This window comes from Ornithorhynchus anatinus, chromosome 6, assembly GCF_004115215.2.
Source record: "Ornithorhynchus anatinus isolate Pmale09 chromosome 6, mOrnAna1.pri.v4, whole genome shotgun sequence".
In the NCBI taxonomy this organism is placed as follows: domain Eukaryota; kingdom Metazoa; phylum Chordata; class Mammalia; order Monotremata; family Ornithorhynchidae; genus Ornithorhynchus; species Ornithorhynchus anatinus.
The window spans coordinates 13,539,651-13,553,204 of record NC_041733.1 but is presented as its reverse complement, the minus strand read 5'-3'; the positions used below and the strand labels follow the sequence as shown (position 1 = coordinate 13,553,204).

Sequence of the window (13,554 nt, the reverse complement as noted above, 5' to 3'; positions counted from 1 at the left end):
GCAAATGTATTTTTTTTTTTTTTAAAAAGAGTTCCACTAAAGCCAGTCTCTTGATCTCCATGGTCCTGAAAGCAATGGCCACAACTTCAGAGATCAGGATTGTCTTTAGCAATAGAGAGGGAGAGAACTCAAGGTGAAACGATCCTCTCAGTTTATCTGTGTATATCTGTAATTTATATGTATTAATAATGTCTGTCTCCCCCTCTAAGCTGTGAGCTTGTTGTGGGCAGGGAATGTGTTTGATGTTATTGTACTCTCCCAAGCTGTTAGTACAGAGCTTTGCACACAGTAAGTGCTCAATAAATATGAGTAGTAGTAATAATTTTCAGAATTCCTCCAATTCATATGTATTTCATTAAGAAATCAAAGGGGAGTCTGATATTTATTTTTACGGCATATGTTGACCACTTACTATGTGCCAGGTACTGTAATAATAATAATAATAATGGTATTTGTTAAGCGCTTACTATGTGCCAAGCACTGTTCTAAACGCTTGGAAGGTACAAGGTGATCAGGTTGTCCCACATGGGACTCACAGTCTTAATCCCCATTTTACAAATGAGGGAATTGGGGCACAGAGAAGTGAAGTGACTTGCCCAAAGTCACACAGCGGACAAGTGGCGGAGCTGGGATTAGAACCCACGACCTCTGACTTCCAAGCCCGGGCTCTTTCCATTGAGCCACGCTGCTTCTCGCTGCTGTACCAAGCCCTGGGGTAGATACAAGCTTATCAGATGGAGTTAGTCCGTGTCCTAAATGAGGCTCACAGTCTTAATCCTCGTTTTGCCGAGGAGATAGTTGAGGCACAGAGAAGCTAAGTGAATTGTCCGAAGTCACATGGCAGACAAGTGGTAGAGCCAGAATTAGAAATCTGGTTCCTTCTGACTACGCACAATAGTTAGCGACATCCTTTGCCTAGTTGGCCAAATACCAAGATACAAGATGACTTGATATTCCTGCTGTTGTTTAGTTTCAGTAGTTTATCAGGGCCCAGTCGGATGCATCTGGAAATCTTTTTGATATTTTAAAAAATGATTTTGTTCAGCAGTTACTATGTGCCAGGCACTGTACTAAGATCTGGGGGAAGGTTCAAGATAATCAGGTTGGACACATAGTCCCTGTCCCACAAGGGGCTCCGAGTCTTAATCCAGATGAGTTAACTGAGGCACAGAGAAGTGTAGTGACTGGATGTCCTCTTTCACTTCCCATATTTCCCCTAAAGTACTTCTTTCTAGATTGCACTTCCTTTATTCATTCAGTTGTATTTATAGAGCACTTACTGTGTGCAAAGTACAATATAGCCGTAAAAAGACACGTTCTCTGCCCACAGTGAGCTTACAGTCTAGAGGGCGAGGCAGGCATTAATAGAAATAAATAAATTACAGAACTGTACTTAAAGTTCTTTGGCAATACATTCTACTGTTTTTCATTTCATCAGTTGGTGGTATTTATTGAGCACTGTGTGCAACACATTCCACTATTCACTTAGGAATGTACAGAAGGAAGAGATGGGTTTCCTGCCCTTAAGGAGCTCACAGTCTAATCAGGGAGAAAGACAAAAATGATTTGACAGTGTTACCAGGAAGATGTAGCAGGAATTATTTCAGCTCTGTCAGGGTGAAATAGCAGAATAAGTATCCGACTATTCCAAGGATATATATACCAAGGCTTGGCCACGTAAACTGAAGAGCTGAAGACCAAAAGCTTATGGCAGAGAGTTGCAGTTAAAAAAAAAAAAAAAAAAAACTATAATTCTTTTAACCGGAAGGGCGAGCAGGCGGTCCTGGGGGTGGCGAGGGGCGAAGAGGAGGCCGGCTGTTCTCGGAGCGGTTGGCAGAGAAAGGAGTGGCGAGCAGGGGTTGGGGATGGGGTCTAGTGCTGCATTCTTCTCCAGCCGGGGCCTGCCGCAGCGTGGCCTGGTGGAAATAACACAGACCTGGGAGTCGGGACTTGAGATCTCATCCCAGCTTTGTCACTTACCTAGTATGTGACCTGGAAAAAGTCACTTAACTTCTTTGGGCCTCGGTTCCCTCAACTGTAAAATGGGGATGAAAAGTCTCTTCTCTCTTTGACTGTGAAGTTCATGGGAGACGGCGACTGTGTCTGGCCCGATTATCTTGTTTCTACTTTAGCCCGTGGTACAGTGGGCTAAATCACATAACTTCTTTGTGCCTCGGTCCCCTCAGCTGTAAAATGGGGTTGAACAGTCTCTTCTCCTCTCTTTTACTGTGAACTTCATGGGAGACGGGGACTGTGTCTGGCCTGATTATTTTGTTTCTACTTTAGCCCTTAGTACAATGCTTGGCACATAGTAAACACGTAATGTCATTATTATTACTGCAAGGATGGGTACAGCAATACCCTATATAGCCTCCTGCAGAGGCTAAATATGATAATGCCTGTGTCCCTAGCTTTTCAGCGCAAGCCACAAAGAAAGTGAAGGTGAGCCCAGTGGGACTCACCAGCTACTGTTTGGTCACCCCCCTACCATATAAAGGAAAATATAGATACAGATTCACATAAATGACATCGCATACTGATTAACCTACCACAGTAGGTTTTAAATCACCTTCATGTTTTGTTCTTGTCGGGGTCAGATGTTGGCAGAGGCACCTGGGCTTTTGGTAATCATTCAGCCACTTTGTTTGCAGCTCATTACTCGGGATTTTCTGTTTCTATCATAATTTGATTTGATCTCCTAGAAACCTGGTCCCTATCATTTCTGTACTCCAGACTGTAAACTTCTTGAGGGCAGGGATTGTGTCTACTTACGCTTCTGTATTCTCCCAAGTACAGTGCCCTGCACACAGTAAGAGCTCAACTGTTAATCTCCGACCCTCAGTGAATTTCCTTGTTACTGTACGGGTTTTACTGCAGTTCATTTTATCACTCAACTCATCTGTAAATGTTGAGTGTGCATAAGTATTGGCCAATGTTAAGCCTGTCCAGTGAGGCCCTTTTATGGCGTGAGAGGTGCAAATGGAAGAGACTAGTTGATTTCCCCCTCCCCCCTGGAGAACTTGTGTGTTGTGTATGATTAACAAATAGTGGCCAGACACATCAGAGCAGGAAACAGTCTACACATGAGGAAAGATAAAACTGCTCCTCTCCGCCAATTTATCATTCATTACCTTTCAAGGAGCTCCTCTGGGCAAGGATGCTTCAATTCCACGTTATTATTCAAATGAAACCGAGAACCAAGAAGTGACTTCTTCAGAATCTCCTAAGAAGTACAAAGCTCCATGGTAGATTTTTTTTTTCCCCCCCTTATCTCAAAACACATATTTTTCTGTATCCTCATTCTGATAGTTCATTCGTGTTTATTGCTTGCTACCTGTGTGGAAAGCACTCTACTAAGCGCTTATAATCTGTCTCTGATCAAGGAGGGGGCATTATTTCACCACAGTTGGAGATGGACTGACGGTAGATCTTTCTCTCTCCTCTCTCTGTTCTCCTCAGGTTTGAGGCAGCTCGGGAAGAAGCCATTGCGGTGGATAAGCAGTTGGCAGAGGGCCATGAAGATGAAGCCACCCTGGAGAAGGAATGGCCCTTCTTGGGCGTCCCTCTGACCGTCAAGGAGGCCTTTGAAGTGGTTGGTAAGTTTTCACCGTGGCCTCCTCCAGAAAGTTGATAATATAGACGATCGCTATTTTGTTGATTCTCCAGCGGGAGAGGCTAACTCCTAGTCCACCGTTTCTAACCGTTCTCAAAAATTCATCTCCCAAAAGTCTGGTCGGCTTGCAAAATTGGTTCCATCCCACTTCATCAATAACCATTCCCTTGCACCAGTCGCTCAACTCTCTCTCCGAGAAGGGTTGCGGAAAACTTGGAGACCTCATTAGCAGGGGGCTCACGAAACCACTTGTAGCCTGTCAGGAAGGGGTCCCGTTTGTATCGTCTTCATCGGTGGTATTTATTGAGTGCTTCCTATGTGCAGAGCACTGTACTAAGCACTTGGGAGAGTACAGTACGACAGAATTAGCAGGCACATTCCCTGCCCATAATGAGCATAATGAGGTCTAGAGGGGGCAAGGTGTCTCGTAGTCTAGAGGGAAGAGCTTGGGACTAGGAGTTCTTTAGATGCAAAGCTCTTTGTGGGCAGGGAATGTGTCTACCAACTCTATTGTACTGTGCTCTCCCAAGCGCTTAGTACAGTGCTCTGTACACAGTAAGCGCTCACATACCATTGAGAGATTGACTGGGAGTCAGAAAGACCTGGATTCTGATCTCAGCTCTGCCAATAGCCTGCTACATGACCTTGGCCAAGTGATTTACCCTCCCCGTGCTTAAGAATACCAGCTCTCCTTGCCTCTTAGGCTATTGAGCCCTGTGTGGGGTAGGAACTGTGTCCGTTTATTCTTGCATCTACCTCAGTAGCTTCGTACCGTGTTTGGCTCCTAATAAACTCTTAATAAAAACCATCATTATTGTCAAGAAGAAGCAAATTGCTTCTGAACTAGAAAATTTCTTTCAAGTGAGAGATTAATGTGGCCAACGATAGGCTTTTTTTTCCTTGGTTTTTTTTTTTTTTTTTTAAGGGGACAAGGGTCTACCAGAGAATACTCTTTAAAAGTTGCAGGGAGACTAAAACCTTAGAAATCAGTTGGGGACTTTTCACTGGAACCCCGTAGTCGGGGAAAGTGGAGTTGAAAGTGGAGATGTAGTGTAGAGAAGCAGCGTGGCTCAGTGGAAAGAGCACGGGCTTGGGAGTCGGAGGTGATGAGTTCGAATCCCGACTCTGCCACTTGTCAGCTTGAGTCACTTCCGTGCCTCAGTTCCCTCATCTGTAAAATGGGGATTAAGACTGTGAGCCTCACGTGGGACAACCTGATTACCCTGTATCTCCCCCAGCGCTTAGAATAGTGCTCTGCACACAATAAGCGCTTAACAAATACCAACATTATTATTATTATTATTATTTTATCCTGCCTTTATTGTATGGTAAGAGGAGTTCTTTTTGCCTTTCTCCTTTTGAAGGAATGCCCAATAGCTCTGGCCTGGTGAACCGCCGCAATCTGGTGTCCCAAACGGATGCTACCGTGGTGGCCAATCTAAAGCGTGCTGGAGCCATTCCCCTGGGAGTGACCAACTGCAGTGAGCTGTGCATGTGGTACGAGTCGAGCAACAATGTCTACGGCCGATCCAATAACCCATATAACGTGCAGTGCATTGTGGGTGGAAGCTCAGGTGAGTCGCTCGTTCCAATTAGCTCTGTGCGCCGATTGAGCAAGAAATAGTACGTGACCCAAGTGAAAGATGCTAGAGGCGGAGAAACAGTCCTGCCGCTTACAGTTCGTTGCCCTCCGACAAAAAGAACTGGCGTCTTTTCTCAGGGATTTTATTTCTACTGATGGTCCACGTCTCCGGAACCATCCGAAAGGTCGGAGGTCTCGTTATTCATCTTAATTGGCATACCCTTATTGAAATATATTGAGAAACAGGGTTTCCTAGAGGTAGAGCACGGGCCTCGGGAGTCAGAAGGACCTGGGTTCTAATCCCGGATCCACCTCTGGTTTCTGTGTGATGTTGGGCAAATCGCTTAACTGGTGTGTGCCCCGGTTTCGTCTTATGCTGTCGAGTTGTCTCCGACCCTTAGCGAAACCGTGGACACATCTCTTCCAGAGCACCCCACCTCCATCTGCAAAATCATTCCGGTAGTGGATCCACAGAGTTTTCTTGGTAAAACTGTGCAAGTGGTTTACCGCTGCCTCCTTCCGCGCAGTCAGCTTGAGTCTCCCTCCTCCGCTCTCCCCCGTGCCGCTGCTGCCCAGCACAGGGTCCCTCAGTTACCTCATATATAAAAAGAAGATTACGACTGGGAGCCCCAGGTGGAACATGGACTGTGTCTAGCTTGTACCTACCCAGCGATTAGCAGAGTACCTGGCACATAGTAAGCACCTAACAGCTACCTTTAAAACATCTAAAAAGTGAACCGTGAGAGTATCCTTCATGAAAGTTTAATCTCCCTGGATGTGAAAAATGCCAGCAGGGTCAGGTAGCGATTCAGTGTTCTGCCCAACGCATCCGGGTTACGCGGTGAGGCTTCTCGAAATGTTCCTCCAGTCATTTTCAAAAGTGCTTCATTTTAGCCTTTGTTCTGTTCATAAAATCGAGGAAAATTGTGGCTGTTTTCATCATTACAAAGACAATACTTTAAATATATCGTGCCGTCAAATGAAGCAAAAATTATTGCCAAACTACAAATTAACTGTAGTACTGGCAACTGTCCCTAGTAACCAAACTGGTAACTGTTTTATCTAAACTTTGCAAATTACGCTATTCACATTGAAAGTTGCTATAAGTTATTATTTATGGCATTATTAAGCACTTACTATGTGCCGGGCACTGTTCTAAACACTGGGGTAGATACAAGATAATTGGGTTAGATACAGTCCCAGTCCCACATAGGGCATGCAGATGAGGTAACTGAATCAGAGAGAAGTTAAGTGACTTGCCCAAGGTCACAGAGCGGATAAGTGGCACAGCTGGGATTAGAACCCAGGTCCTTCTGACTCCCAGGCCTTGCTCTATCCACTAGGCAACCACGCTTCTCTCTTGGGTGGCACGGATTGCATCAGTCAGTTAATTGTATTTATTGAGTGCTTACTGTGTGCAGAGCACTGCACTAAGCTTTCGGGAGAGTACTATCTAACGATAAACAGACATATTCCCTGCCGACGGTGAGCTCGAAGTTTGTGGGGGGGGGGGGGACACAGACCTTAATGTAAATACATAAATTACAGATGCAGGCATAAATGCTGTGGGGCTCGGGGTGCGGGTGAATGAATAAAGGGAGCGAGTCAAGGCGACGCAGAAGGGAGTGGGAGAAGAGGAAAGGAGGGAGCAGTCAGGGAAGGCTTCTTGGAGGAGATGTTCCTTAAATAGGACTTTGAAGGGGGGTGGAAAGAGTCACTGTCTGTCGGGGCGGCGTAGAGGGGGGCGTTTTTACCGACTCTGCTGCGTCGTACTTTCCCAGGTGTTCAGTACAGCGCTCCGTAGGCAGCGCCATTGACTGATGTTGTCTGAAGGTTACGTTTCTTTTGTGTCGTAGGGGGTGAGGGCTCTGCCCTGGGAGCTGCCTGCTCGGTGATCGGCGTGGGCTCAGATATCGGGGGCAGCATCCGGATGCCTGCTTTTTTCAATGGCGTCTTCGGACACAAACCTACTTCAGGTAACGCGTGGCGCGGCGGAAAGAGCGCGGACTTGGGAGTCAGGGGACCTGGGTTCTAATCCCGGCTCCGCCGCTTGCCCGCTGGGTGATCTCGGGCAAGCCGCGTAACCTCTCTGTGCCTCGGCTACCTCATCTGGGGATTAAGACTGTGAGCCCCCCGTGGGACAACTTGATTACCGTGTATCTACCCCAGCGCTTAGAACAGTGCTCGGCACGTAGTAAGCGTTTAACGAATACCATGATGTTAATGCGACAGTGAGGGTGGCGGAGAGTTGTTCTGTCCTTGGGAGCAGTAACGTTGGTGAACCCCGTGAGGGACAGGGACCGTCTCTTAATTCCCCCCTGTGGATTCTCTACTCGCTCTTAGTACAGTGCTCCACACACAGTAAATGCTTAATATTACTACTATTATTCTGCCGATCCACGTAGCCATCTTCCCAAGTCTCTTCTTTCTCCTCCTTTCCGTAATTTATTTGGTGTGTGTCTCCCCTACCAGATTAACTCCTTGAAGGCAGGGATCAGGCTTCTACCTCAGTCGTACTCTTCCAAGTGCTTAGTGCAGCAGTCGACGCTACACACAGTAGACGATAGATCTGATGGATTTTTTTTTTTATAGGGTTTAAGTGTTACTCCGTTCCAGGCACTGTTCTTAAGCACTGGGGTAGATACAAGATGGTTGGGTCGGGCACAGTTCCTGTTTTACGCAGGACTCAGTCTTAATCCCATTTTACAGATGGGGTAACTAGGCACAGAGAAGTTAAGTGACTTGCCCAAGGCCACTCAGCAAAGCAGTGACAGAGGCAGGATTAAAACCCAAGTCCTCTGACTCTCAGGTCTGGGTTATTTCCGGTGGGTCACGGTGCATCATTGCTAGGACTGACAGGAGGGTGTTTTTAAAAGGAAGTATGTTCTCTCTACTTTGAAAACACAGGTGTTTCTTGGAGCAGAAACTTAAATGCTACCTTACAAAGTAGCAACATTTCGTGGCTCAGCGGGAAAGAGCCCGGGCTTGGGAGTCAGAGGTCTTGGTTTCGAATCCCGGCTCTGCCACTTGTCAGCTGTGTGACTGTGGGCAAGTCACTTCACTTCTCTGTGCCTCAATTAGCTCATCTGTAAAATGGGGATTCAGACTGTGAGCCTCACGTGGGACAACCTGATTACCCTGTATCTACCCCAGCGCTTAGAACAGTGCTCTGCACATAGTAAGCGCTTAAATACCAACATTATTATTCTTCACCTTCTCATTAAGCATACTGATTTCCTAGGCGTAGGAGAGTAGACTATTAAAGCTGAACCCGATTCCGCTTTTCACATTTGGAGAAGGAGATATGGAGAGGCTGGAGGGGGTCTCTAGTTGAACAACAGAAACGATTCAAGTGATAGAGATTAGTTCCAGAGAAAAAGCTAAAAAATGGAGGTGGGTTATTCTGGAATGAAGACAGTCCAGTATTTTGTGAATGTTTCTAATAAGGGTAAGAGAAACCCAAGAGGAAATGGTCTGAAATGTCTCTTTAGTATGTAAGCTCCTCGTGGGTAGGGATCTTTGGCATTGTGCTCTCCAAGCACTCAGCATCCTGCTCTGCAAAAATAAGCCTTCGAAGGATGCCGTCGGTGGATTGATTTTAGAGTTGGTTGTGCACGTGGATAATTTCTTGACTGTACAAAGGTTTAAAGGCTCGGACAAACAAATAAGGGAGTTGCAGACATCCCTTAATTACAACGTGGGTTAAGTGCTTACGTGTGCCAATCACTGTGCTGAGTCCTAGGGTAGAAACAAAACAATCAGATCCAAACAGTCCCTGTGGCGCAAGGGACTCACAATCTGAGAGAAAGGGGGAGTAGATAGGACAGCAGATACCCTCTCCCCATTTTACAGGTGAGGAAACTGTGGCCCAGAGAAGTTACGTAACCTGCCCAAGGTCACACGAGCTGGGGCTACAAGCTGCACCATCAGATCCCGGTTCCGTGCCCTCTTCCACTAAGCCGCGTTCCCTTCTCCTTCCCGAGAGACGTTTTAAAAATAGGTTGCCAAAGGTAATTTAGCTTCCGTCCTTCCTGAGGCACCGGGTTAGATCGGGTGATCTCTTCTGGTGCTTTGTTTTTATTTCTAACTTCAGGAAATCCAGGCTGGAAAAGGTCCAGACCGGGATCTTCTAAGGATTCAGTGCAGCTCAGTCAATATTCTTCACGGCTCCCTGTGTACCTGAATTATCTCCCTTTAGATTGTAAGCCCGCAGGGCACGTCTGCCAGCTCTGTTCTGTCGTACTCTCCCGAGTGCTTAGAACATTGCTCTGCACACAGTAAGCGCTCAGTAAATACGATCGGTTGCTCTCCCAAGCACTTAGTACAGTGCTCTGCACATAGTAAGCGCTCATTTAAGTTCCACTGAAGATCCCAGCTCTGCCGCTTAGCTGTGTGACCGTGGGCAAGTCACTTAACTTCTCTGCGCCTCAGTTACCTCATCTGTAAAATGAGCATTAAGATTGTGAGCCTCACGTGGGACAACATGATGACCCTGTATCTACCCCAGTGCTTAGAACAGTGCCCTGAACTAGTAAGCGCTTAACAAATACCAACGCTGTGGGGAAGCAGCGTGGCTCAGCGGAAGGAGCCCGGGGTTGGGAGTCAGAGGTCGCGGGTTCTCATCCCGGCTCTGCCGCTCGCCAGCTGTGTGACTTTGGGCAAGTCACTTAGTCACTTAACTTCTCTGTGCCTCAGTTCCCTCATCTGGAAAATGGGGATTAAAACCGTGAGCCCCACGTGGGACAACCTGATCACCTTGTATCCCCCCAGCGCTTAGAACAGTGCTTTGCACATAGTAAGCGCTTAACCAATACCACCATTATTATTATTATTATTAAATGTGATACTTGTCCTCAAACATCCACCGCTAAAACTGTGATCTCTCTGCCTGAGAGTTTGCCTTTTTAAGCTAGTGTCCGATGTGTCTGTAAGTATACATTTAAGTGTACATTAAGTCACTCCGTTCCCCGAGGTAAGGCTACTGAAGTGGCTTCTAAATCTGTGACTCGGCAATGTCTTCTGATGTTTGAATATCGTCTTTAGTTTCGAAATTAAAGTTGTGTGGTGGGGCCCCCTCCGTCCCCCCCACCCAGGGCTTACACTTGGCTGACTCGCGTGTCTCTGTGCTTTCAGGAGTCGTCCCTAACAAGGGTCAGTTTCCTCGGCCCGTGGGAGCCCAGGAAAAGTACCAGTCTACCGGTCCCATGTGCCGCTATGCCGAGGACCTGGTGCCCGTGCTCAAGGTCATGGCCGGGCCTGGCGTCCACAAGTAGGTGCTCTGCGACCTCAGCGACCCTCCCGACCGCTCCCCTTCCCCTTCCGTACGACGGACGTGGTTGTCCCCCACACCTGTCCACCTTCCGGGAATCTTGTGGAGGCGGAGGGGTCGGTGCTGGCGAAGGCGTTTGAGTCCCCTGCAGATGGCACGGTGTGAAAGTGGCTCATTTCACGGAGCTCTCCCCCATCGCCACCAACCGACGACGGCGTCGGGGCAGCGGAAAGAGCGCGGGCCTGGGAGGCAGAGGAGCCGGGTTTTAATCCCGGCTCGGCCACTTGCTTGCTGGGTGATCTTGGGCAAGTCATTTCACATGGCTCTATCTGTTGCCGAATGTACATTCCAAGCGCTTAGCACAGTGCTCTGCACATAGTAAGCGCTCGGTAAATACTATTGAATGAATGAATCTCTTGGCATCAGTTTCCTCATCTGTAAAATGGCGATTCACTACCCGTTCTCCCATCTAGCGAGACTGTGACTCCCGTGTGGAAGAGGGACTGTGTCCGACGTGATTAACTCGCATCTTCCCCGGTGCTTATGACGGTGCTTGACAGTTAGCGAGCACTTAACAAATACGACGATGATGATGATGTTAACCCAGCAGTTGTCCAGTTGTCCGTATTGCCGTCTTGTTTCTTCTGACATTCTGTCCTGAAGATGGCAAATTAGAACTGAATTGGAGCTGTCGATGGTATGAAGTTTTTCTTCCTCTGATGATTTGAATAATTTTTTTTTTAAAGGGTATTGAGCCAGGCACCATTCTAAGCTCTGGGATAGCTTCAAGGTAATCAGGTTGGACATAGTCCATGTCCCACATAATAATAATGATGGTATTCGTTAAGTGCTTACTATGTGCAAAGCACTGTTCTAAGCGCTGGGGGGGATACAGGGTCATCAGGTTGTCCCACGTGGGACTCACAGTTTTAATCTCCATTTTACAGATGAGGTAACTGAGGCACAGAAAAGTTAAGTGGCTTGCCCAAAGTCACACAGCTGACAAACGGCAGAGCCGGGATTAGAACCCATGACCACTGACTTTCAAGCCCGGGCTCTTTCCATTGAGCCACGCTGCTTGTCATTTGGGCAGAGCACCGATCTAAGCCCTGGGCGGGGGATACAAGGTGATCAGGTTGTCCCACGTGGGGCTGACGGTCGTAATCCCCATTGAACAGATGAGGCAGCCGAGGCACAGAGAAGTTAAATGACTCGCCCAAGGTCCCACAGCAGATAGATAAGTGGCCGAGTGGGGACTGGAATCCAGGTCTTTCTGACTCCCCAGCCCGTGCTTTCTCCGCGAGGCCACAGTGCTCCTCCAATAATGGCACTTTAGTATTTTTCAGTTTGCTCTGTCAGTATCTTAAAGTTATCCACCATGGTTTGCTCAGAGTTCCTCGTCCTCGTAGATGAGTGGGTTCATTTCTTCACCCTTTCCTCTTCCGCTGCAGCTTATCTAAATGCTTATCTAAAGCATGGTCGCCGTTATTAATTAAGTTTTGGGCTGAGAATCAGTTGTCCGTTCCAACTCCGCTTCTCATAGCCATTTTAAGTTCACGGTGGGATCTTCACCTGTCTCCTCTTCAAGCTTCCTCATGCTGAGACACAAATAGGCCCTTCTTCTCATGGCCAGATTGGCTGCCTCTTATGTAGGCAAGTTCATTCATTCATTCAGATAGTATTTATTGAGCGCTTACTATGTGCAGAGCACTGTACTAAGCGCTTGGAATGTACAAATCGGTAACAGATAGAGACGGTCCCTGCCCTCTGACGGGCTCACGGTCTAATCGGGGGAGACGGACAGACGAGAACGATGGCAGTAAATAGAATCAATTTCTATTGATTATCCAGTTTGGGAATAACCCGATCTCTCTCTGTCTCACCCGCAGCCTCCCCTTTATGCTTCCTGTTGCCCGCCTTGTTGTAATCCCTCAAATGGAGGATGGACAAAAGAAGGAAATAGAGATTAGTTTCCAACCACTTCATTTTGCCTTTTGTTGTGAGCTCCGATAGCAAGCGCTTAGTACAGTGCTTTGCATACAGTAAGCGCTCAATAAATGCGATTGAATGAATAACAAGTTTGATAGGGAAAGTACTCCAAGTTATTGGCGAAAATAAGGTTTGAAATCAGGTATCCATGCTACCCCTACCCTTCCATGATCGAAGGAGTTGGTTCTGTCAGAGTCAACCCCTCTCCTCGCTTTCACCACATGAAGGCGTTAGCTGAGACGGCCTATTCCTAAAATATTTGAAATCTGAATGATCAGGCTCTTCTTGGAAAAGTGCATCCATTTCAGTGATTAGAGGAAGGAGATTAGGATGAAGACTTCATCTGCCCTTTTCCGTCATCCACCTCAGGTTAAAGTTGGATCATGAGGTGCAGATGAAAAACTTGAAATTCTACTGGATGGAACACGACGGAGGCTCATTTTTGACATCCCCAGTGGACAGAGAACTGCTTCAGGCCCAGCGCAAGGTAAGTGGCAGAGGGATCCGGTGATTATGTTTGTTACCTGTAATTTAAGAGGTATCCTGCCCTCTGTTCTCCCCACCGGACCTGCTAGACACCTCAGCGTTCATATGTTAAAATGAATTGCCTGGAGAGGAGCCGGTTGAACTGGGTTATATTGTGCCATTTGAGCCTTGAGGTTCTACCGCTCAAGGTTGTTAAAATATAGGAAATGAGTTGATTTTTAGGGTAGAAACCTAACTGAAAAATCTCCCACCTAGCCAGTTTGGCCATGTAACTGCTCCTAGGACCCATGTCCCCAGATCGGTTCTTGGGATCAGTTCATTGCAAGGTGAAATGAAGAAATCACTTCATCTTCCCTCTGTCCAGCCCTGCCTGGTGATGAGTCCACCTTATGATAATAATAATAATAGACTGGAGAGCCCGTTGTTGGGTAGGGATTGTCTCTATCTGTTGCCAAATTGAACTTTCCAAGCGTTTAATACAGTGCTCTGCACAGAGTAAGCGCTCAATGAATACAAATGAATGAATAATAATAATGATGGTATTTGTTCAGCGCTTACTATGTGCCAAGCACTGTTCTAAGCACTGGGGTAGATACGTGATAATCAGGTTGTCCC

General features: G+C 47.0%; 1 protein-coding gene across 2 annotated transcripts in view; it reads left to right on the top strand.

The window, feature by feature from the left end:
• The window catches only part of FAAH2 (fatty acid amide hydrolase 2), a 39,616-nt gene that overhangs the window by 12,547 nt on the left and 13,515 nt on the right, over positions 1-13,554 (top strand). For both annotated transcript variants that reach the window (XM_029067601.2, XM_039912360.1), the window contains exons 3-7: positions 3,460-3,596; positions 4,978-5,187; positions 7,052-7,171; positions 10,329-10,464; positions 12,823-12,940. In XM_029067601.2, the coding sequence (XP_028923434.1) occupies positions 3,460-3,596; positions 4,978-5,187; positions 7,052-7,171; positions 10,329-10,464; positions 12,823-12,940 (721 nt within the window). The remainder of the gene's footprint in view (positions 1-3,459; positions 3,597-4,977; positions 5,188-7,051; positions 7,172-10,328; positions 10,465-12,822; positions 12,941-13,554) is intronic.